General features: G+C 31.8%; 2 protein-coding genes across 2 annotated transcripts; both read right to left on the bottom strand.

The window, feature by feature from the left end:
* Positions 1-385: 385 nt before the first annotated feature.
* LOC140044054 (hyalin-like) lies at positions 386-12,383 on the bottom strand. Its single transcript, XM_072088534.1, has 23 exons — positions 12,296-12,383; positions 11,851-12,141; positions 11,398-11,688; positions 11,010-11,300; positions 10,565-10,855; positions 10,112-10,402; positions 9,655-9,945; positions 9,227-9,517; positions 8,768-9,058; positions 8,041-8,331; positions 7,381-7,671; positions 6,390-6,680; positions 5,984-6,274; positions 5,774-5,893; positions 5,601-5,638; positions 5,344-5,487; positions 4,554-4,884; positions 3,928-4,097; positions 2,756-2,902; positions 2,351-2,472; positions 1,869-2,134; positions 1,645-1,711; positions 386-1,348 (listed from the first exon to the last, which is right to left on the bottom strand). The coding sequence occupies exons 1-23, from the start codon at positions 12,381-12,383 to the stop codon at positions 931-933; spliced, it is 5,403 nt and encodes a 1,800-aa protein (XP_071944635.1). The 3' UTR covers positions 386-930.
* A 2,640-nt stretch (positions 12,384-15,023) lies between these two features.
* Positions 15,024-18,356, bottom strand: LOC140044053 (hyalin-like). Its single transcript, XM_072088533.1, has 5 exons — positions 18,125-18,356; positions 17,332-17,679; positions 16,229-16,519; positions 15,467-15,757; positions 15,024-15,353 (listed from the first exon to the last, which is right to left on the bottom strand). Exons 1-5 carry the CDS (start codon positions 18,354-18,356, stop codon positions 15,055-15,057), a joined length of 1,461 nt encoding a protein of 486 aa, XP_071944634.1. The 3' UTR covers positions 15,024-15,054.
* Between the last annotated feature and the right edge of the window lie 5,957 nt (positions 18,357-24,313).

The raw sequence follows: 24,313 nt of genomic DNA, 5'->3' as shown, positions 1-24,313 counted from the left end.
TTTTCAAGATTGGACAGTGTATACCACGATCGGAAAACACCCCTATTTGGGGAAAATCGTTGAAGCTAAATTCGTTTTAATCGTCAATAACTAATTATCGAACTCAATTTAAATAGTAAACATGGTTACATCAGGTGATTAAAATCAGTATCGAAAGTACGAACCAACTTTATATACAATCGAGTAAACATTCTAGAAATAACGCGCGATTTACCGACGTACTAGTTAGCAGGAAATAGTTTTATATTGGTTCTAAAATTTAAACTTCAAAATAGATCTGGATTAGAAAATAGTTTTATATGTAACTATGAGAGAAAACATGAAACTTTCAGCCTACTGGGATGAATTTTAATAAATAAACAAACAACAAACTAAATATACCTGATTACATACATTTTTTCATACTATTTAATGACACTACAATGTTACATAAGCAATTAAAAAATAACAAAGAAATAACAAATAGAGGAAAACCGTAGCACAGCACTGTGCTGTTTATGTTTAGGTACCGATATGTATCTGCCACTATCACAAACACATCACAAAAATATGGCAATCATTCTGAATCTCATTAAAATACATATGCCTACTTAAACATTACAATAACAAGCAAAACCCAAAAAAAAAAACCATGCAATCATTACAATTAAAATATAAAACGATACAAGTTAAAACAATGCTATACAATTTAATCGTTTAAAAGTGTCTGTAGATTTACAATGGTTGTTTTATTGCTATGATGGGTAAGGCATTTAATGTTTTAATAGCTAACATTTGAGCATCTAATTTAGATATAGGTACTCGAACATTAGGATGTTTCCTTTGGTATTATATTGGCGCCGGCATTAATTAATACGAGAAAATTGATTATAAAATAATAGCGGACAGCAAGCAAACATCAAGCATCTTATTACAATCATCGTTAATCTATCATTCTAAAACATTGATGTCAGATGTCAGTCCTTCATTGTCTGATGAAAATTTCTTAGGTCGGTAGTCAATACTTGGCTGCTGGTTCAGTTCAAACGATTGTTGCGCTGGATCCAGACAGACGGCACTTTGTCTACACTTCAGGCAGCTTGCCATACACATACTTCCGCTCTGTAGCAATAAGAGTAGACCAAATATCCACATGCTTATGTTCTCATCAATAGCAGATTTAAACCCGAAAACAGGAATCATAACATTAGTGGTTGAAGTTATGAACATCGTAAACAATCGGTAAGAGTCTCCCAATGTGCGCCTCATAGCGACACAGTAGCCGATTATGTTTACGATAGCAACCAGTACAATAGGAAGAAACAGTGCAACGGTGAGAGAGGCTTCGTCAGTAAATACGACACATGTCCTAAAATGACAATGATGATATTATTTTTTAATCAATAATCAACTAAAATCAATCGTCACTCCAATGTTAGCACCTAGGTTAGGTCATTTAGTATATTGCTGTAATGATTTCTATTTAGGTTATAATGGATATCGCGCATTATGAATTATATTTATCTACATTTTTTAATAGAACTATCTCAGATGTGAAACTATCATCCATCTGACTGCACATCCGTTGGGTAGTTACACTCGGATCTCACTCCATAATCGTAAATAAGAACCAATTGCATCAGTATTTGTCATTTCTCTACTTACTGAAATTCTGAACCGTACAACTCTGGAAAACACGTTGTAAAGACTAGCATAGGTATAACTGGTATAACTGAAAAACACAATATGTTTTGGGTGTAATGTTATTGTAAGTTTTGATTTTTTTAAATACAGACAGTTGAAAATGGAAAGGTATACAAGTTTCTATAATTAATTCTAAATTAAATATGTTCAAATATGTTTTCATACACCACCAATATCATACTTACCCCATCCTATTGATAGCACAATCCACATCATCCGTGACGTCACAATTCTTATGTATTTTAGATCCGATAGAAGTTCAATATTGATCCAAATAGTACATGCAAGTAGTGAATAGTGCAGGATGATTGACAGGGCCTTACAACCAGAACTACCAGGCTCAAATATACCATCGGCATATGTTATACCTACACATATGCACATGAGGAGGTTTGCAATGCACATGCATAAGGTTGTTGATAAGGTTCTCCGGTCGTGAATTGATACACTCCTGAACAATAATTGAAATTAATATAAAAGTATCATATAATAATTCATTTATTGTTGTATGTTTTTGTTCTTATTTCAAATTATGTATTTACCCGTACTATGAAATTAATAGGTATGGCAGAAAAATGAACGTTGCTTGAAACGTTGATCTACTGCCTTATTGTACTTGTTTATTACAGAAAGATACAGTAATTTTAGGCATATATAAGATAATTACCATTTCCTTATTATTCTCGCTATGGAAACAAGTAGTAAAATCACTGACGAAGAGCAGGCAACATATGTTAACATTTTCCTCGTGATTGATATTACAGACTCGACATTAGGTATGCTGGGATACTATAAAAATAAAAGACAATCAAAATAAGTCATTGCAGATATTGAAGACAATTTTTATTAAGGAGTAAATCTATATTAATTGATTAATCAGCAGATTTTAGTTTAATAGTTTCTTTTTTGTGAAAGCAGGACATAGTGAAAATAAGATTAAGAAAAAAAAACCCCGTTTAACAGAATAAGTTGACGAATGTCGTTATTTGAGATTTAACACCTTACATAATAGATAGGTTTATTAGAAAAACAATGAATACTGATCTCTATAATCAAAATAAATAAATTATACCATTAATACAGCAAAACTTGTTAGATGAGAGCACTGACATTTGACCCTGCCGATGTAATCGGTCTCAGCGTACCAGCACCCGACAGACGACCAATCGTTATCTAACATCTCCCAGAAAACGCATTTTGAGGTGGCAGTGTTCATGTTCTGAAAATATTACGCACCCTCTTAGTAGACAGTACAGTACTAAACTGAAATTGTAGTACAATTAATAACAGAAAAATCGGCTATTGCACTGTAGCCGACTAAAGGCCAACTCAGACAGAGTCGTACGATGAGAAGATTCGTCTTGAGATAGCGTCAGGCGTAGTTTTTAGGTCATCGCGAGAACTTTAAACATGTTTAATTTTCTCCCGACGAGGTGCCTCGTCGGGCCCCATGTTGAACCCACAAATGTGAAAACGACCATAAATGTGAAAACGTATCACCCACAAATGTGAAAACGACCACAAATGTGAAAACGACCACAAATGTGAAAACGACCACAAATGTGAAAACGACCACAAATGTGAAAACGACCACAAATGTGAAAACGACCACAATGTGAAAACGACCACAAATGTGAAAACGACCACAAAATGTGAAAACGGTAATAATCCAACGCGTTAACGACGACTCTAACAGATCTATCGTGAACACACAAGTATTGAAACAACTCAATATATATATATATATATATATTAACTCGATCAAAATTGTTTGAGTCTAGCACTAAATTTGATTTGATTTTTTTTTTCATTTGTGGACGAAAATGTCTCTCTTTTTTTACATTTGTGGGCGGTATCACATTTGTGGGCGATGATGATTTTTACATTTGTGGGCGCTGTTTTCACATTAGTGGGTGATGCGTTTTTACATTTGTGGTTGTTTTCACATTTATGGGTGACGCGTTTTCACATTTGTGGTTGTTTTCACATTTTTGGGCGATACGTTTTTACATTTGTGGTTGTTTTCACATTTGTGGGAGTTTTCACATTTGTGGGTTCAACACCCAATCGTACGCTGCTGTCTGAGTTGGCCTTAATATATAGCTTTAAATGATGATGATGGTTATGGAATTTAATATTCATCAACCTCTACGCCACGACCATGGCAGAAACTGAAATTACAATCGCAGTAAAGAATGAGTATTACATATTACTACTAGGATTCCAGAAAAAAGCAAATCATACCGGTGAAGGTGTAAACATGAGCTGTACAGGTTTAGAGAGCTTAGTATTTTCTGGGTAAACAGAGACTGAGAGGATCGTTCCAGTCGTTTGTTGTGGTGTATCCTGAGTACTCTTAGAGGAGAATAAGTTATCGTTGTGATAGACTACGAAAGAAACATCAACTTGTGTTGCTGAAAGAAAAAGCACATAATACTGTACTACTACATTTTTGCTAACATTGTTTAGAACAAATGGTGCAGGAATAATTGCAATGATAGAAATGAATTTATTTAGATAGATTAACATTTTTGAAAATGAATTCAATTCAATTCAAAATTCTTTAATCATCCCACACGGGGCAATTCAAATAAAAAGGTCTGGATTAAAATGATCTTACAAAATATACAAAACACTACAATTTTGGATGACATACATTACATTTGACAGATATGAATATAAAAGACATCAAGATGTACATGTATGACTTTGGTTATGTTTTTTTCATATATTCATATTATTATTTTCACACTTTACCATTTTGTTCTTTATTTGTTAATTATGTTATTTAATTATTATATAACAGGGAGCCATACCTAATGAATATATAAAACAATAACATTTATGTATTTAATATTATAAGTAATTACAATCATTGACTGTTGTCTGTATAACCATAGTTATTAATTCTGCTATGCTATCATCTTCCATACAGTGTTGTTTAAGGCAATTCGAAACCAACATAATCTCTCTCTTGTTATTTATTACACACGTAATATCTTTGGTATATGATTGATTTAATCTGGCAGTCACTGCACTAATGTGCGTGCCACTGTAGTAGAAATTGCTTGTAGTCAGTGCCGTTGTCTCTATTTGTTTGTCAATTGATGATATGAGAAGTGAGGAATCATTTATTCCATACTGATTTGATTTAGACGGACTGAGAATATTGTCTACCACATTGAAGAATTGATCAGTAATCTAAAAGATAAACAATAACAATATTGGTAAATTTTGTATCTACAATGATTCTATTTTTCAATTTGTCAATGAAGAAAAGCCACAAATGTTAACTTAAAGGTATCATTCATGGTTATTGAAATTTGTTTATGATTGGAAGAACGCATTGTTCCAATATTATGTTTAGGCTAATACACTAGACATATATTATAATACATAAAAACAAATTGAAGTAAATTTAGAAAAGATATAAAGATTAAGCTTTCCGAATCTGTAAAATTTATTAAACAACACATGAGCTCTATCTACATCATCAAACTTTATGTGACAAAAGCATGTGAGTGCTATGGACACGAAGGTGTAATTTCAATAACATATTTGTGTACATTACACTATTTTGTCAAACGAGTTGGATAGTTTACAGATATAGTTTGAGAAGTTTTATTGAGCCACAAACTATATATGGTATAGTTGACATACCAAATTAGTGGTGATATTCATTGTTGAAACAATATTCAATGTTGTGTAAACAGCCAGTGTTTCAGATTTTGTGAAATTCTCATTGGATGTTACGATCTCTTCCAGCTTTGAAAGCCGTTCATTTGCATTATCTACGGTGATGTTCTACATTAAAAATAAAAAAATAAATATATTAACGTTTGTAATTGTTTTTGTTGAATATGCCATTTTAATGTCACATAGTATAAGTTATTTGCTTTCGTACGGTAATTTATTACCTTTTGAAGATCTTCTATAACTGTTGTCGTTGTTATTTCTGAGAAAGAAAAGAAACATTGAAGATAGCATTTTAGAAAGGTTCAACGTATGCTTTGAATTTTCACTATGTTTTAATGAAGGAGATGTATACAGAGGGAGAATTATGGTTACGTAAATGTACAGTTATACTAACCATCCTGACAAAACTTTCCGTTCCAGTTAGTTTGACAATCACACGTTACGTCATTGGCTGATGCGTCGTAAGAACAATTTGCATAATTCAAACAAGGATTATTTATACAACCATTACTACCTAGAATTATAAAGAAAGTAATAAAATAGATTACTGGTGTTAAAGTGTTCATAAAAACAAAGTAGATAATTATGTGAAACTGAAAAATACCTTGAACGTGTATACGAATATAACAAGTTCCAACATTCCCTGAACCATCAGTTGCTTTGAATGTGATGTTAACAGGGTCAATAGAAACACTTATCATGTCACCCGAACGATAAGGTTCAGAAGTGACATTTATTGGACCAATCGTGTTATCAGTTACATGCAGAGATGGCCACGTAACTTTCGTTTTTGAAAATCCAGTCTGTACAGATATGTTGAATTGGTTTGATTCATTTTTCACGTAATTTGATGTCAGCAAATATCTTGGACAGACAATATCTGGAACTTCAACGTCTTAAAAATAATGACATACAATACAGTGTTAAAAGGTTTAAGATATTAGATGATTTTGATTAAGATTTACAAAGACATGGCAATTCCAAAAATAATATTCCAAACTATAACTTACCTAGAATTTTAATAAGAACAGTACATGTGTTGGTGTTTTGAGATGCATCAGTTGCTGTTAAGTCTATACTAATTGGATTTTGTGACATGGACAAAACGTCACCTGATGAGTATGGAACTGAAGTTAATGTAATATCTCCCCCACTGTTGTCAGTAACATGTGGATACGTCCAAGTGACAGTGGCATTTGGTTTACCGGTGTCAGTAGAGATGTAAAATGTATCATCAGTTATTTCAATCAGATTACCAGACGTAATGTTGATGTCACAGTGTATAAATGGATCTTCTTTATCTAATGATGAAGATGTATATATTGAGTGCTATGCGTGCATTGAGAGAATTTAATGAGAGAAAAAAGAAATTATTACTTAAACGAATATAAAGCAGTCGTTATTATTCAGGCTGCTCGTGTAGCCCGTTTGGCCACACAGTGTTACAAAATGAACGCGTAAAACGAAGTTTCAGTACTCGATTATGTATTAAAAGTAAAATAGAACATTAGTTGTTATCAAATATCATTTTATTAAAATTTGTTGTTAAATATTCCATTTTATTGATCCATAATACTTATTCACTTTGACCAAAAATTGGATCAAAAAAAAAATTATTTACCTGAAAATTACAAAAAAATTTCCTACAATTTAAAGCAAAAATTGACTGCCGTTTTTTGCATTTTTATAAGTGCAACAAATTTTGTTTTATTTTTTTCCTGTGAAAGTCATTAACATAAAAACTACAAAATGCCCTGATTTTATTAATCTTCATTTGTCATGTTTTTTCGGCACAATACATCTGTTATTACATACAATCCTCCAATTGAATGACATGTATCACCTCGTCTACTTAGGTGTATTATTTCATAAGTATGGAGATACTAAATTTGTAAATAAATCTTTACAGTACATAGTTATTATCATCAAGAAAAATAACATAAACTTGGTTAAACTCCAAACAGATAACTCAAATAATTATACACTTAAAAATACACTTACCTAGCACTTTAACAAGAATAGTACAAGTAGCCGTATTGTTAGCTGAATCAGTAGCTGTGAACTCAACGACAATTGGTCTTTCAGACATCGGCAGAATGTCACCGGATGTGTATGGTTGAGAGTGAAGTGTAAAAATGTCACCACTATTGTCAGTGACAAGTGGAGAAGTCCAGACAACTGTTGCGTCTGGTTTACCGGTGTCAGTATAGATGTAGAAAATGTCACCAGTTCTTTCAAACAGATTACCGGATGTAATATTGACGTCACAGTACATCATTGGATCTTCTGTATCTAAAAGGAAAATATGTTACAAATGGTAATAGTTTAACGTTTTTTCAAAACACAATATAAATTATATAAAATAGAACAGGATGAGCCTAATCAGATGAATTTGTGACCTTTATCCAGCTGAGTTTGACTGTTGTCTGTACTATGTTTCTTGTGGGACAAATAGGCTTTTCTTTTATTTTTTTTTATTTCGACCATACTGACCCCTGTGAGGTTTTCATGATTTTGGGTCAAGTCATCTTTAAAGAATATAGTTTTAAAATGTTGACAGAAATAATAAAGAAACAAAGGCACGGCTGAAAACAAACCCATTAAGCCGAAGCTGACTGGGTAATTAAAAAACAATGTAATTAATTTCTAATATATACTTACCTATAACTCTTATAAGAATCGTACACGTATCTGAGTTGTTAAATGGATCCGTGGCCGTGAACTTAATGACAATTGCATTTTCAGAAAATGGCACAATGTCACCAGATGTGTATGGATATGAGGTTACTTTAATCACACCATCACTGTTGTCAGTGACAATTGGAGACGTCCAGAAGGCTGTAGCATTTGGTTTACCGGTGTCAGTAGAAATGTAGAAAATATCACTAGTTCTTTCAATCAGATTATCCGAAGTAATGTTGACGTCACAGCGTATACTTGGATTTTCGTTATCTATGGGAATGTAAATACAGTAATTTGTTTTTTAGTAGTAGTAGTAGTAGTAGTAGTAGTAGTAGTAGTAGTAGTAGTAGTAGTAGTAACAACAGTAGTAGTAGTGGTGGTAGTGGTAGTAGTAGTGGTAGTAGTAGTAGTAGTAGTAGTAGTAGTAGTAGTAGTAGTAGTAGTAGTAGTAGTAGTAGTAGTAGTAGGAGTAGTAGTAGTAGTAGTAGTAGTAGTAGTAGTAGTAGTAGTAGTAGTAGTAGTAGTAGTAGTAGTAGTAGTAGTAGTAGTAGTAGTAGTAGGAGTAGTAGTAGTAGTAGTAGTAGTAGTAGTAGGAGTAGTAGTAGTAGTAGTAGTAGTAGTAGTAGTAGTAGTAGTAGCAGCATCAGCAGTAGCAGTAGTAGTATTTCATTTCATCAAGTATCATAATTGGACAACATACACTTACCCAGAATTAGAATAAAAATAGTACAATTATCAGTATTGTTAGCTGAATCAGTGGCTGTGAACTCAATGACAATTGGTTTTTCTGACATTGGCAGAATGTCACCAGATGTGTATGGTTGAGAGTAAATTGTAACAACACCATCACTGTTGTCAGTGACAATTGGAGAAATCCAGAAAACGGTTGCATTTGATTTACCGGTGTCAGTAGAGATATAGATAATCTCATCAGTTCTTTCAATCATATTATCAGACGTAATGTTGACGTCACAGTGTATACTTGGATTTTCCTTATCTAAATAATGTAAATGTATATAATTTGCAATAAATAAAAAAAGTAAAACATTAACCTATAAATTAAATATTGAAGATAACACATAGTTATTTTCAATAAAACGCAACATAAATATACTTAACTCCAAACAGTTACATAAAATATCAAAAGACAACAACATAAACTTACCTAGAACTTTAATAAGAACAGTACAATTAGCAGTGTTGTTAGCTGAATCAGTAGCTGTGAACTCAATGACAATTGGTCTTTCAGAGATTGGCAGAATGTCACCAGATGTGTATGGTCGAGAGTTAACTGTTACAATGTCACCACTATTGTCAGTGACAAGTGGAGAAGTCCAAACGACTGTTGCATTTTGTTTACCAATATCAGTCGAGATGTAGAAAATGTCACTAGTTCTTTCAATTAGATTACCAGACATAATATTTATGTCACATTGAATAACTGGATCTTCCATATCTATAAGGAAAGTTTTAACGTAACTTAGTATAGTTGTACAGCTATAGTCATACACTAGTCGTTTGTGGTTGTTTAATCTAGATTATCAAACTTAAGTAAATCTACATTATCTCAAATGGATTTTCTAGTGGACTTACCTATCACTATTATTAACATCGTACACGTGTCTGAGTTGTTAGATTCATCTACGGCCGTGAACTCAATTACAATTGCATTTTCAGAAATTGGCAAAACATCACCAGATGTGTATGGATATGAGGTTACTTTAATCACACCATCACTGTTGTCAGTGACAATTGGAGACGTCCAGTAGACTGTAGCATTTGGTTTACCGGTGTCAGTAGAGATGTAGAAAATGTCACCAGTTCTTTCAATCAGACTATCCGAAGTAATGTTGTCGTCACAGTGTATACTTGGATTTTCCTTATCTAAATAATGTAAATGTATATAATTTGCAATAAATAAAAAAAGTAAAACATTAACCTATAAATTAAATATTGAAGATAACACATAGTTATTTTCAATAAAACGCAACATAAGTATACCTAATTCCAAACAGTTAGATCAAATATCAAGACAACAACAGAAACTTACCTAGAACTTTAATAAGAATAGTACAATTATCAGTGTTGTTAGCTGAATCAGTAGCTGTGAACTCAATGACAATTGGTCTTTCAGACATTGGCAGAATGTCACCGGATGTGTATGGTTGAGAGTTAACTGTAACAATATCACCACTATTGTCAGTGACAAGTGGAGAAGTCCAAATGACTGTTGCATTTTGTTTACCAATATCAGTCGAGATGTAGAAAATGTCACTAGTTCTTTCAATTAGATTTCCAGACATAATATTGATGTCACAGTGAATAACTGGATCTTCCATATCTATAAGGACAATGTTAACGTAACTTAGTATAGTTGTACAGCTATAGTCATACAGTAGTCGTTTGTGGTTGTTTAATCTAGATTATCAAACTTCAGTAAATCTATCTTAATAGTTTCACATTCATATTACATTGTCTCAAATGGATTTTCTAGTGGACTTACCTTTAACTATTATTAACATCGTACACGTATCTGAGTTGTTAGATTCATCTACGGCCGTGAACTCAATTACAATTGCATTTTCAGACATTGGCAAAACATCACCAGATGTGTATGGATATGAGGTTACTTTAATCACACCATCACTGTTGTCTGTGACAATTGGAGACGTCCAGAAGACTGTAGCATTTGGTTTACCGGTGTCAGTAGAGATGTAGAAAATGTCACTAGTTCTTTCAATTAGATTGCCAGACATAATATTGATGTCACATTGAATAACTGGATCTTCCATATCTATAAGGAAAATTGTAACGTAACTTAGTATAGTTGTACAGCTATAGTCATACAGTAGTCGTTTGTAGTTGTTTAATCTAAATTATCAAACCTAAGTAAATCTACCTTAATGCTCATATTACATTGTCTCAAATGGATTTTCTAGTGGACTTACCTATAACTATTATTAACATCGTACACGTATCTGAGTTGTTAGATTGATCTACGGCCGTGAACTCTATGACAATTGCATTTTCAGACATTGGCAAAATATCACCAGATGTGTATGGATATGAGGTTACTTTAATAACACCATCACTGTTGTCTGTGACAATTGGAGACGTCCAGAAGACTGTAGCATTTGATTTACCGGTGTCAGTAGAGATGTAGGAAATGTCACTAGTTCTTTCAATTAGATTATCAGATGTAATGTTGACGTTACAGTGTATACTTGGATTTTCCTTATCTAAGTAATGTAAATGTATATAGAAGATAACATCATTATTTGAAATAAAACTACAACCAGTTACATCAAATATCAAAAGACAACAACATAAACTTACCTAGAACTTTAATAAGAATACTACAATTAGCAGTGTTGTTAGCTGAATCAGTAGCTGTGAACTCAATGACAATTGGTCTTTCAGACATTGGCAGAATGTCACCGGATGTGTATGGTTGAGAGTTAACTGTTACAATGTCACCACTATTGTCAGTGACAAGTGGAGAAGTCCAAATGACTGTTGAATTTTGTTTACCAATGTCAGTCGAGATGTAGAAAATGTCACTAGTTCTTTCAATTAGATTTCCAGACATAATATTGATGTCACAGTGAATAACTGGATCTTCCATATCTATAAGGACAATGTTAACGTAACTTAGTATAGTTGTACAGCTATAGTCATACAGTAGTCGTTTGTGGTTGTTTAATCTAGATTATCAAACTTCAGTAAATCTATCTTAATAGTTTCACATTCATATTACATTGTCTCAAATGGATTTTCTAGTGGACTTACCTTTAACTATTATTAACATCGTACACGTATCTGAGTTGTTAGATTCATCTACGGCCGTGAACTCAATTACAATTGCATTTTCAGACATTGGCAAAACATCACCAGATGTGTATGGATATGAGGTTACTTTAATCACACCATCACTGTTGTCTGTGACAATTGGAGACGTCCAGAAGACTGTAGCATTTGGTTTACCGGTGTCAGTAGAGATGTAGAAAATGTCACTAGTTCTTTCAATTAGATTGCCAGACATAATATTGATGTCACATTGAATAACTGGATCTTCCATATCTATAAGGCAAATTGTAACGTAACTTAGTATAGTTGTACAGCTATAGTCATACAGTAGTCGTTTGTAGTTGTTTAATCTAAATTATCAAACCTAAGTAAATCTACCTTAATGCTCATATTACATTGTCTCAAATGGATTTTCTAGTGGACTTACCTATAACTATTATTAACATCGTACACGTATCTGAGTTGTTATATTCATCTACGGCCGTGAACTCAATTACAATTGCATTTTCAGACATTGGCAAAACATCACCAGATGTATATGGATATGAGGTTACTTTAATCACACCATCACTGTTGTCTGTGACAATTGGAGACGTCCAGAAGACTGTAGCATTTGGTTTACCGGTGTCAGTAGAGATGTAGGAAATGTCACCATTTATTTCAATCAGACTATCCGAAGTAATGTTGACGTCACAGTGTATACTTGGATTTTCCTTATCTAAATAATGTAAATGTATATAATTTGCAATAAATAAAAAAAGCAAAACATTAACTTATGAATTAAATATTGAAGATAACACATAGTTATTTTCAATAAGACATAACATAAATATACTTAACTCCAAACAGTTACATCAAATATCAAAAGAAACAACATACACTTACCTAGAACTTTAATAAGAATACTACAATTAGCAGTGTTGTTAGCTGAATCAGTAGCTGTGAACTCAATGACAATTGGTCTTTGAGACATCGGCAGAATGTCACCGGATGTGTATGGTTGAGAGTAAATTGTAACAACACCATCATTGTTGTCAGTGACAAGTGGAGAAGTCCAAATGACTGTTGCATTGTGTTTACCGGTGTCAGTAGAGATATAGAGAATTTCACCAATTTTTTTAATAAAATTATTAGACGTAATGTTGATGTCACAGTACATAACTGGGTCTTCTATATCTAAAAGAAATATTTGTTAGAAATGTAAATCGTTGAACGCTTTTCAAAACACAAGCACTATTTTGAACAAATTAATTAAATACTTTGTTAAAACTGTCACTGTCATAATCGATTGAAATATTAAAGTACATGTCACGATACACTACTACGACGTTTATTTTATTGATAGTTATTAATTAATACAAACGTTGAGAAGGAACTGTCAGTATAAAGTGTATTTGTATATAATAATGTGTTTATATATCTAACAGTAGATCCTATCAACAATCTCAGTGATAAAGTTTATCTGTATATATTTTTATATTACATCTAACAGTACGAACATTCACAGTAAGAAATGTTCGATTCAAATGATGACTAAAAAAAGTTAATAGGTATTTACAGTATCGTCAAAGTATTGTAAGTTTATTCTCAAAGGGCCCATATATTTACCTACCGTATGTGTTAAACCAAGGGCTCATAAATTTACCTACTTGTGTTAAACCAAACTCTGGCAGACTGAAAGATTGGGATGTTTCATTCATCGAAAATCAATACATTTGTATAATCATATATTAAATCTATCAAAATAGTATTTTTTTAAGAAAATCGGCCTGTCTTCAACATTATGATTGTGTACTCTAGCTGTTCAACCGGTTTTCAGCTATTAAAAACAATTATCGTAGGAGGAGATAGGAAAATGCGAAGCCTCCTCGCATTTTTGTGGCGGGTATTTTTCAAGATGGACATCCATTAGACAGTGTATACCACGATCGGAAAACACCGCTATTTGGGGCAAATCGTTGAACCTAAATTCGTTTTAATCGTCAATAACTAATTATCTAACTTAATTTAATTAGTAAACAGGGTTACATCAGGTGGTTAAAATCAGTACCGAAAGTACGAACCAACATTATATACCATCGAGTAAAAATTCTAGAAGTAAGGCGCGATTTACCGAATTTTGCCCTTACGTAAATTTATATATAGATAACAACATAATGTAATGATGTTTTTTCTTTAAATCGAAATTTACAAATCTGAGTAAGTCTACCATCACAGTTTCGTATTCTTATTACAATAGTCATTTGCAATTTCCATTATTGACTTACCTATAACTCTTATTAGAATCGTACAGGTATCTGAGTTGTTAGATTGATCTACGGCCGTGAACTCTATGACAATTGCATTTTCAGACATAGGCACAATGTCACCAGATGTGTATGGATATGAGGTTACTTTAATCACACCATCACTATTGTCTGTGGCAATTGGTGACGTCCAAAAGACTGTTGCACTTGGTTTACCGGTGTTAGTAGAAATGTAGAAAATATCACTAGTTCTCTTGATTAGATTATCAGACGTAATGTTGACGTCACAGTGTATACTTGGATTTTCGTTATCTAACAATGGAAATGTATATAATTTGATTTATTTAGTAATGTTGATGCCAATTATTTTCAATGTTAGTTATTTAGGTATAGCGTCCTGTCTAGTAAAATTAGTATCAATATTAGTTAATGTTGAAAGACGATGATGATGATCACAGTTCAATTGCACAAAGATAATAAGGATCAAGCTGTACGGTACGTAACTTTACTGTTAGATGGATTGGTAATAAATATAATCGTATTTGGTTACCTTTGTGATATACTGATATATAATATCAACAATATTTACATTGTTTAGTACTGTCTTTAAACTATTATGCTAGTTTATTTGATATTGTGTGATGATTTATTTCGATGTATTTGCTTCATACTTTTAAGTTTAGTATTGTTTGATTAACTTTCAGTTAATCGGCGGACATCCTTATCGTTCGCATACAGAAACCAAGTGTCTCTGTTGCATTGTCGTCAATTAAGTCTATTTTACATCTACTAGTAAGGTGTTACTAAATTTGTGAATATTTATATTAATCATTATAAAAAAAACACATTGGATATTATTAAACACAGTCACTATCAATACATCTTAGAATTTATTAACATTGAACTGCAAACAGTTAACTCAAATAGCATAATACAATATTCAATTACCTAGAACTCTAATAAAAATAGTACAACTATCTGAGTTATTAGATGAATCAGTAGCTGTGAACTCAATGACAATTGGTCTTTCAGACATTGGCAGAATGTCACCAGATGTGTATGGGTGAGAGTTAACTGTAACAATGTCACCACTATTGTCAGTGACAAGTGAAGAAGTCCAAAAGACGGTTGCATTTCGTTTACCAATATCAGTCGAGATGTAGAAAATGTCACTGGTTCTTTCAATGAGATTTCCAGACATAAGACTGATGTCACAGTGAATAACTGGGTCTTCCATATCTAAAGGGAAATTTAAAACATTAAAACATGTTTATTATCAATAAAACGCAACATAGTTTACTTAGACTCCAACCAGTTACATCGAATAATATTATAAGACAATATGCACTTACCTAGAACTCTAATAAGAATAGTACAATTATCAGTGTTGTTAGAAGAATCAGTAGCTGTGGACTCAATGACAATTGGTCTCTCAGACATTGGCAGAATGTCACCAGGTGTGTATGGTCGCAAATGAACTATAACACCCTCCCCACTGTTGTCATTGGCAATAGGAAAAGTCCAAAGAACTGTTGCATTTTGTTTACCAGTGTCAGTCGAGATGTAGAAAATACCACCTGATGTCTCAATCAGATTTTCAGAAACAATACTGATATTACAGTTTATTAATGGATCCTCGGTATCTACGTGTCAAATAACAATAACACACCTTTAAAGAATAGCCGACTTTGTATTAACTGACTTTTTTTTTGCAGGAATAATCATTTAAACTTAAAAGATTTTAAACAATGTTTACAAGCAACATATTTCAATTTTAAGCAATCTATATTCAGAAAGAAATAATACCATTTGTATCTCATTTCATATATTAAACGTTTCTATATTTCACGGCATCACAAGTTTACAATTTAACAAAAAAAGTAAATTTGTTTGAAATATTGGTTAAATTTAATAGTTTATTACAAAGAAGCATATTCAAAATTAGATTTTATTAATCTTCATAAATGTCACAATACATTTTTAATACAACATTGTATAAGTCAGTATATTTTATAATTTGTTATCCCAAAATTAAGATTACCAATTTAAGAAAAATGTATATTCGATGCTATTTCCTTATTCATAGATTACATCTCATGTTCATTGCAACTTACCAACAACTCTAATAAGAACCGTACATGTATTCGAGTTTCCAGATTGATCTACAGCCGTGAACTCAACGACATTTGCATTTTCATTCATTGGAAAAATGTCGCCAGATATGAATGGATTTGAGTATACTTCAACAACGTCGTCACTGTTGTCAGTGACAACCGGAGAAGTCCAAGATACAGTTGCAGTTGGTCTGCCAGTGTCAGTAGAGATGTATAAAATACCACCTGATGTCTCAATTAGATTGCCAGAAGTAATACTGATGTTACAATTTATGAATGGATTTTCGTTATCTAAGTAAACAAATACAATTTAATTTAATGTATGTTTAAAGGGAAAAAAATCATAAATTTGAATATCTAGCAAAATTTCTTGCTGGAGAAGTTTAATAAGCAATTATTTACGGCTAGTTCCACCAGTGTATAGAAAAAAACAAGTTCTTAATATTTCTATTAACGCAAATACATAATTTTTTATATTATTTATTATTTATTTAATTATAATAATTATATTCAATCTGTAGACAGTAATGCTTTGATGTTAATCAGAAAACTTTAAACCGCCAAGTGATAATGCTTAAACTGGCCGTTAATAAACAAACGAATAAGATGAGGAATAAATGTAATCATTCTCACTCTTGTTCTTGAATAATATCATCATTAACAAATGTTTGGTTTGCGAAAAACTATAAAAATAACAGATTTGCAGGACATTACAAGATCAGCACTGACACACTGTGATAAGACTGTTTTGGTTTTGTTAGGGTTATTGGTATACATTTGATTGGGTATATGAAATATTATTGAATGTGCATTACATGTAAAATACAATAAATATATATGTATTACGTCATTCTATTTAATCATGGAGAGTAACTAAAGCCGACCACGATTTTTTCATAAATTGTCTTTTTATTTTAAAATGTATAAATCTTGAACGGATAATTGTGTGTGGTCGTATACAAAACAGTGTAGATAGTATACACTATTTGAAAACATCATTATAATTAAATACAATTAAAAAACATTTCTGATCTCAATAATTATGATCGTAAAACAATACGAAATGTCGTCCATATTATAAGTTGCGTTTTGCATAAACTTACCACCACCTGTAGCCATGATTATTGCTTGGAATCCCGGTCTAACAACAGAGCCATCGGTTGTAATACGTACAACAAGTGTATCACCTGCTGGAATTACGTAATCTGGTGGATTATTATTACCATCATGATATCCAAGTTGCACTCCATTACTGTTTATGTAAACGAAGTCATACGAACTTTCAAACGAGAAATCTATAAAATGCAATCGAAGACTGCACTGATCACAGGGCATAAACGTGCAGGAGACATCCATACTGTTATAATATGACGTAGGATAACCTATAGAAGATACTCTAATATCCCTAGTAGTTGAAACGTGTGTCGTCTGTCCATTGCATGTCACATCGCCTGTTGAAAATATAACAAAAATAATTACTAATAGCTATTAACAAAATAAAACTGTCCTTCAGGGTTGCTGGTAGAATACAGTAACAAAACAGTTTTATTTGATAACAGAATAAATAGAATAATGCTCTACATACTTCATAAACCATGTATACCAAAAGCGTAATGTGTTTACGTTTAATAATACTATTGTGTAATCCTTTAACATTGTTAGCATATTGTAGGCCTACTTTAACTCTGCAACTAAGTTTGGCTACCCGACAAATGTCTAGCGGGGTGGGGGGGGGGGGGGAGGGGGAGGAGGTGGTTGAGAAAGGGGATGAACTTTTATAAATGAATAGATACAATTGTTTATTAAGTTTACTTTTATTTACAATATCATTCTTTATAGGCACATGCTGAACGAGACAAAGAAGAAGAAGAAATAAAATTGAGAGTTTATACTTACCACCACCTGTAGCAGTGATAACGGCTTGGAATCCCGGTTTAACAACAGAGCCATCGGTTGTAATACGTACAACAAGTGTATCACCTGCTGGAATTACGTAATCCGGTGGATTACTATAACCATCATGATATCCAAGTTGCACTCCATTACTGTTTATGTAAACGAAGTCATACGAACTTTCAAACGAGAAATCTATAAAATGCAATCGAAGACTGCACTGATCACAGGGCATAAACGTGCAGGAGACATCCATACTGTTATCATATGACGTAGGATAACCTATAGAAGATACTCTAACATCCGTATTGGTTGAAACGTGTGTCGTCTGTCCATTGCATGTCACATCGTCTGTTGGAAATAAGGATGTTACCCATTGAAAACATATACCCTAGTTATTTGACTGATTGTTCACTTTGTATAACGTGACATTATAATAGGCCTAAATGTCGATCTATTCAATGGTTAAATTGATTTTCCATGACCTGAGTGCTCTTTCTTGATAATAAAATGGCCTGAACAACAATGTATACTTATAAAATCTCATTTTTATTTCATTTAATTTTTTATTTTTTAAAATATTATATTGGTTGCGTTGGGTGAGAAGAAGTTTTTTTAAATAAGGAACATTAAATAATCTATGATCGTTGTTTAAAACGTTTTATTTGGATCCGTTGTTTAATAAATATATATATATATCAAGTTTTAGAAATGTGTTGTTATAAGGTACTATCTGTAAGCCGTGAATGAAAATTAGGCAAGTCAACAAAAATTGAACTACACTAATCTAACTTTAAAAAAAACAAAGTTGCAGTTGACTAAAAACCAAGATATTCCTATGAATTCTCCTAAAATAAATGACCTACAGTTGACTAAACATAAGTTATTGTGGAAATTGGAAGAATCGTCAAACGTTAACATTATTACTGTGTTTGGTTCATCGTATTTTTGACGTGTGTATTATGCACCTCCACATTTACAGCCCGATATGTTGGGTTCGCCTTTTGATTATAATTAAATGTCATTTATTATACTTTGAATATCTTTCTTCTTTCAATTCAAATAACCTGAAATAATAACGGTAGGCCTACATCTGCAAGAATTCCCTTATTTTTGTTTGACAATACTGATACGAGTGGTTTTCCAATCATGGTCCTTTGGACCAACAATATCAAGTTACCGAAGCCAAAAATACAATGTTTAATTTATATTTAAGGTACAGAAAGTAACTATCTTGCCTCTATTTTATCATACGGTTCACATTACAAGACCAAATAGAAGTTGCAATGTTACCTAAACGTAGAAGTTGCATCCCAATAACACCTCTTGTATGCACTAAATAAAGATGCCTCACTGATAATTATAACATACGAATGATTACAATAATGAATACTTCATTCTGTGTATTACTTACGGAATTGAGAGAAAGCTTGTAAAACATCTAAGAGAATCAGTAAAGTGAAAACATGATTCTTCGTAGTTTCCGGGTATCCGGCGACCAGATACGCGTAGATTAACATATTGCATCCAACTTGTGTGTGCACAGTTTGTATGCCTCATTTATATATTATATCAGGAATCACGTGGGGTAAAACTTTTTTTATTATAAATAGATAAACATATGATATTGTTAAATTTACGATTACTTTAAAAGTGAAAGTAAAATGACATTGGAAAAACCAACATTTCATGTGATCAAAATGTATTTTGTCGACTATATCATTGTTGGATTAATATTACCATTTGAAATAGAGGCATCAACTTACTTTCCTCAACAAGACGTCTATACAAGAAAATAAAATTACTTTCAAATTATAACAGAAAGGTCTGTTTATCGTTTTAGTTATCTACTCAAAATATAATACAGTACCAGTAACGTGTAGGCATACGTGTCTGTATTCTTGTTATCATTTCCATATAATAAAAATACTTCAATACTTACAATTATTTAGGAAGGGAAATATTAATTACTGCTATGAGAAATAAGAACGCATCAATTAATTTTTTTTAATACATATACAAATATAAGAATACTGATGTGCGCCAGAAAATGTACGTTTTAATCAAGTTATTTACTTCCGTAAAAAAAATAACACAAATAATGGTTTTAATTAAAAAGACCAAATAAAGTGTTATATTTAACATAGAAATCTATTGTCTAACAACCAATTTGATTTTTTTCAGGTAAATTATTTTTCTTTCGATCTAATTTTTGGTTAGTAGCAATTACGTGATATTAAAATTGCATATTCAACAAACATATTTTTACAATAATTTTTCAGAGGGACACTATATCTTTTATTATATGTAATGTGTTATTTGTGTAATATGAAGTCCACCCTTGCCTGGTATTATAATATCGATACTAATTCAATATCATTTGTATTTCACTTTATATTATCTCGCCACTGTTCATTTCATTCTTATGTCATTTGCTCTTCAAACATTTTTTTTTTTACAAAAAGTTGAATTTATTTTAAAGTTAAAATATAGTAATTAAACATTGCATCCGATTATTCAGCTGTCAATAGAGTCTAAACAGCCTATCGCTGATATCGAGAAACAAATACTTATCTTTTATTTATTCGTTTATACTATCTTGGCAATAAATTGTTGTTGTTTAATAATTAATAATATTTTTTCTTCCTATTTATTTCCTTTTCAGTATATATTGCGTAAGAACTATTAACTTTAAAACGTTTTGTTTTACTATTCAGTGCCATAAGCGGGCGTCCTGATTCTGTTTTCTTCGTTGTCAATTTTTATATTAATATTTTTTAAAGTAAAATAATTTCTTAGCATGTCAAGAAAAATATATAAATTATTTACTCGAGCAGTTGGCTAATGATCGTTAAGCATTGAACCAAATCGACTTCGTTGAGGTATCCATAATATGTCATGCTTTCTTTGAGATATTTTATTTCCGTATTATAACTTGTTTACTTTGATTAAGATAATTTCCATACAAATATTTTATTTTCACCATTCTTACACATTGACAGATGCTTAAGTATAGGTATAGGTTTATTATGAACTTGAAGTTTATAGGCCTACTTCTTTTTTCTTCTTTTTTGCAACTTTAGAACTTTATTATCGCGCTATAACAAAAAGCATCCACCGTAAAACACCGCACTTATTTTATTTTCTGAGATGCCACTATATACCGGTAAAAGTCTAATTAGTGGTTTTTATAGCAGAAGTTTTCAAAATTCTGTATTTTACCTTTTTTTGGTCATGATATCTGTCATTTATATTTAAAAAAACAATATTTTCTTTGACTAGAAATGATAGATTTAAATTAGTTCAATTATTTGCATATCATATTGTTACATAATAATATAATATATAGTACACCTACGGTAGTTGTTGTGTTGTAGTTGCTACTGTAAACGATTTTCCTCATAATGCATGTTTTACATGACTTGTATCTAAATAACCGCAATTTAAGAAAAATATATTGATTTCATGAGTTTAAACAGAACATCACCATCCAAAACATTGCCTAGCAGCAGTTATCATTACGAAATCTTTGTTTGTATTTATTAGATATTCTGTGAACCATATAGGCTGGCCTACATATTTATTATATCTCCCAAGGTTAATATCATTTTTTGGAGCGCAGCCAGTAGACTGTAAGATAGTTTCCTACAAACATTCTTTAAAATAATTTGAGGATTAAATATTACTTCCTTCTTCATTTCTGCTGCTCAGTTGTTATTTCAACAAGATAACAGCATTGAAAAACGATTTTCAGATTATGTTTCTCTCCAAGGCTGGTAGATTCTTTACAAATATGTTATTTTTAGTCGCGCGCAACACGACTCTACAGCTCACAATGTCGGTCGGTTGGTCGGTCGGTCGGTCGGTTGATAAACACTAACTCAAATTTGAACACGCGATTGCAGCCATCTACATGGCCTTGTTAAATTTTTACGCGAAGTTAATTCCCATAATACAAAAACAACAACAATAAAAACAATAAAAATAACAATAACAGCAATGACAATAACAAGGCCATATACATGACTGCAGTCGCGTGCTGAAGTTAGTGTTTACCGACCAACCGACCAACCAACCAACCGACCGACCGACCGACCGACCAACCGGAAAAGGATATGTTTGTCTTATTTTTCTGTCTGATGTTACATTATAGACCGATGTCTTTGTTGCCTTCCGTTACGTTTCCAAAGGGTTGAAGGGGTTTTGTTTCATCAGATCTTTAATCATGTTGCTCGGGTCATTAGTGAGCATCAACGTGGTTTTTACCAAGGAAGATCTTGTGAAAATTAACTTTTCTTTACTTTTGATTCATTCATTACTGTGATCAATTCTAAAGGCTAATGAGAGATTATCTATACATCGATGCATTTGATAGTTCCACGTGAAGATTTTATTCCTTATAAAATTAGAAAGTTTAGTTTCAATTTATTATTGATGGTTACACGTACCTTGGTGATGGCTTCCTGTTTTATTGGGTGTCACTCTGGGTCTATTTTAGGACCATTATTTTTATTTTGTTTAAACACTCTTATTTCTAATGTTTGCAGATTATTATTAAATCCGTGTACAGATTCAGTGTTTTAGTTACTTCAAAATCAGTGTCACAAACCTTTCAAAATATAGAAAGAAAAGAGTAAAGGAATGGCTGTAAATAAAAAAGATAATGTTAGCGACTTGTATTACATAAGAAGAAGATCAGGGGTCTCACATTTGACATGGTAATGCATCCAAGAAATTGTCACCTTTAAAAGAAATACTTTTTATATTTTCTTATCAACGGAACTGTAGAGAGAGTTTTGTACATAAAGACATGGAACTTTTTTTTTTGATAAAAACATTTATTTCTTAGTTGACAGAAAAATATTTAGACCCTGTTGACTATTATTTGGTCTTTTCACAATTAACCCTTTGAAGACGTGGCCCGTATCCCATAAGGGTAGGCTACTATACTGTCCCAGGACGCTAGGCCCGTCGTATAAGTACGGGTTGATTTTTTGGTGTCACTGAATTGCACTTTTTGAGCATTTGACTTTTGACCTTAGTTAAAACAAATGCAATTTTTGGGAAGCCCAAAACATTTCACATAACAACAAAACCAACAATTGCAGAAAGTTATAGTCATAAAAATGTATGTTTCCTTATTTAGCCTCAGTCACGACTTTATGGGTTAACATTTAAATTTTTAAAAAACTTGGTCATTCTCCATTATCTCATAAGTAAATTGGAAACAGCAGATTGCTGAAGTCGAAAACAAAATATCTAAAAGTTCTCATGGTATCATATTTTATGTGATTAATTTTTATTTATTTTTTTTTAACTTCAAAACATTTTTTATAGGATAAAAACATATATCAGGGGTATATGTATTGCACCTCTTTTGCATATGGTCCTGTCATCTTTCATCAAAACATACTCCGTATCTTTTACTGTTCATAAATCCTCCTTTACCCTACTTATTGTAATATTGTTTTGGTTACCCGTATCATTCCTACCTAAATAAACTGTCCAATAAAATGCAATTTAAAAAAGAAAACTGTAAGATTCATATAAACTGCTCTCCTTCCCTATCCCATTCAAATCAATTGTTTTCTTCTTTTGGTTTGTTAAAACTCAGGATGTAAACTATACAACAATGTAATTTTATTTTTACAATTTGATGATTTACAAAAAAACCTACTTCTAAAAATAATATTTAAAATACTGATATAACGTACCAGCTCCCATCCAAAGTACCTTATCAAAGACAGTTTTTCTTTCAAATGGTGACGACACCTATCATCATTTTTTATATTTCATTTCATTTAATTTTTTTCATGTTGTCTTGCTGTCCTCTTAATTTCTTTTTCGTTTTGTTTTCTCGAGCTCGAAAGCTTTTCTTTAAAAAAAGCGTCTGAATTAACCAATAACCTAACATTTAGAACTTAAGAAGTAAAATAGGCCAATATTACTTTGACTTGAATTTTGTCATCAGATCAAATTAGTCACATAAGTCAAGCAAGCAAGATTATTGATTTAGATTGATACACTCTTAACTTTTGTAACATAAGTTCGACCTCACAACAATACAGTATTTACAAAGTATCAAATGAAATTAAAATATAAAAAATAAATTACAGTTTAGAAAAAACAACATTGGAAAGCATGAACAAAAAGTACTTAAAGAAACAAAAACAAAGCAAAAGAAACAAAAAT

Source organism: Antedon mediterranea, chromosome 3 (genome assembly GCF_964355755.1).
Source record: "Antedon mediterranea chromosome 3, ecAntMedi1.1, whole genome shotgun sequence".
NCBI lineage: Eukaryota > Metazoa > Echinodermata > Crinoidea > Comatulida > Antedonidae > Antedon > Antedon mediterranea.
The sequence above is the reverse complement of the archived record's forward strand: the minus strand, read 5'-3'. Positions and strand labels throughout refer to the sequence as shown.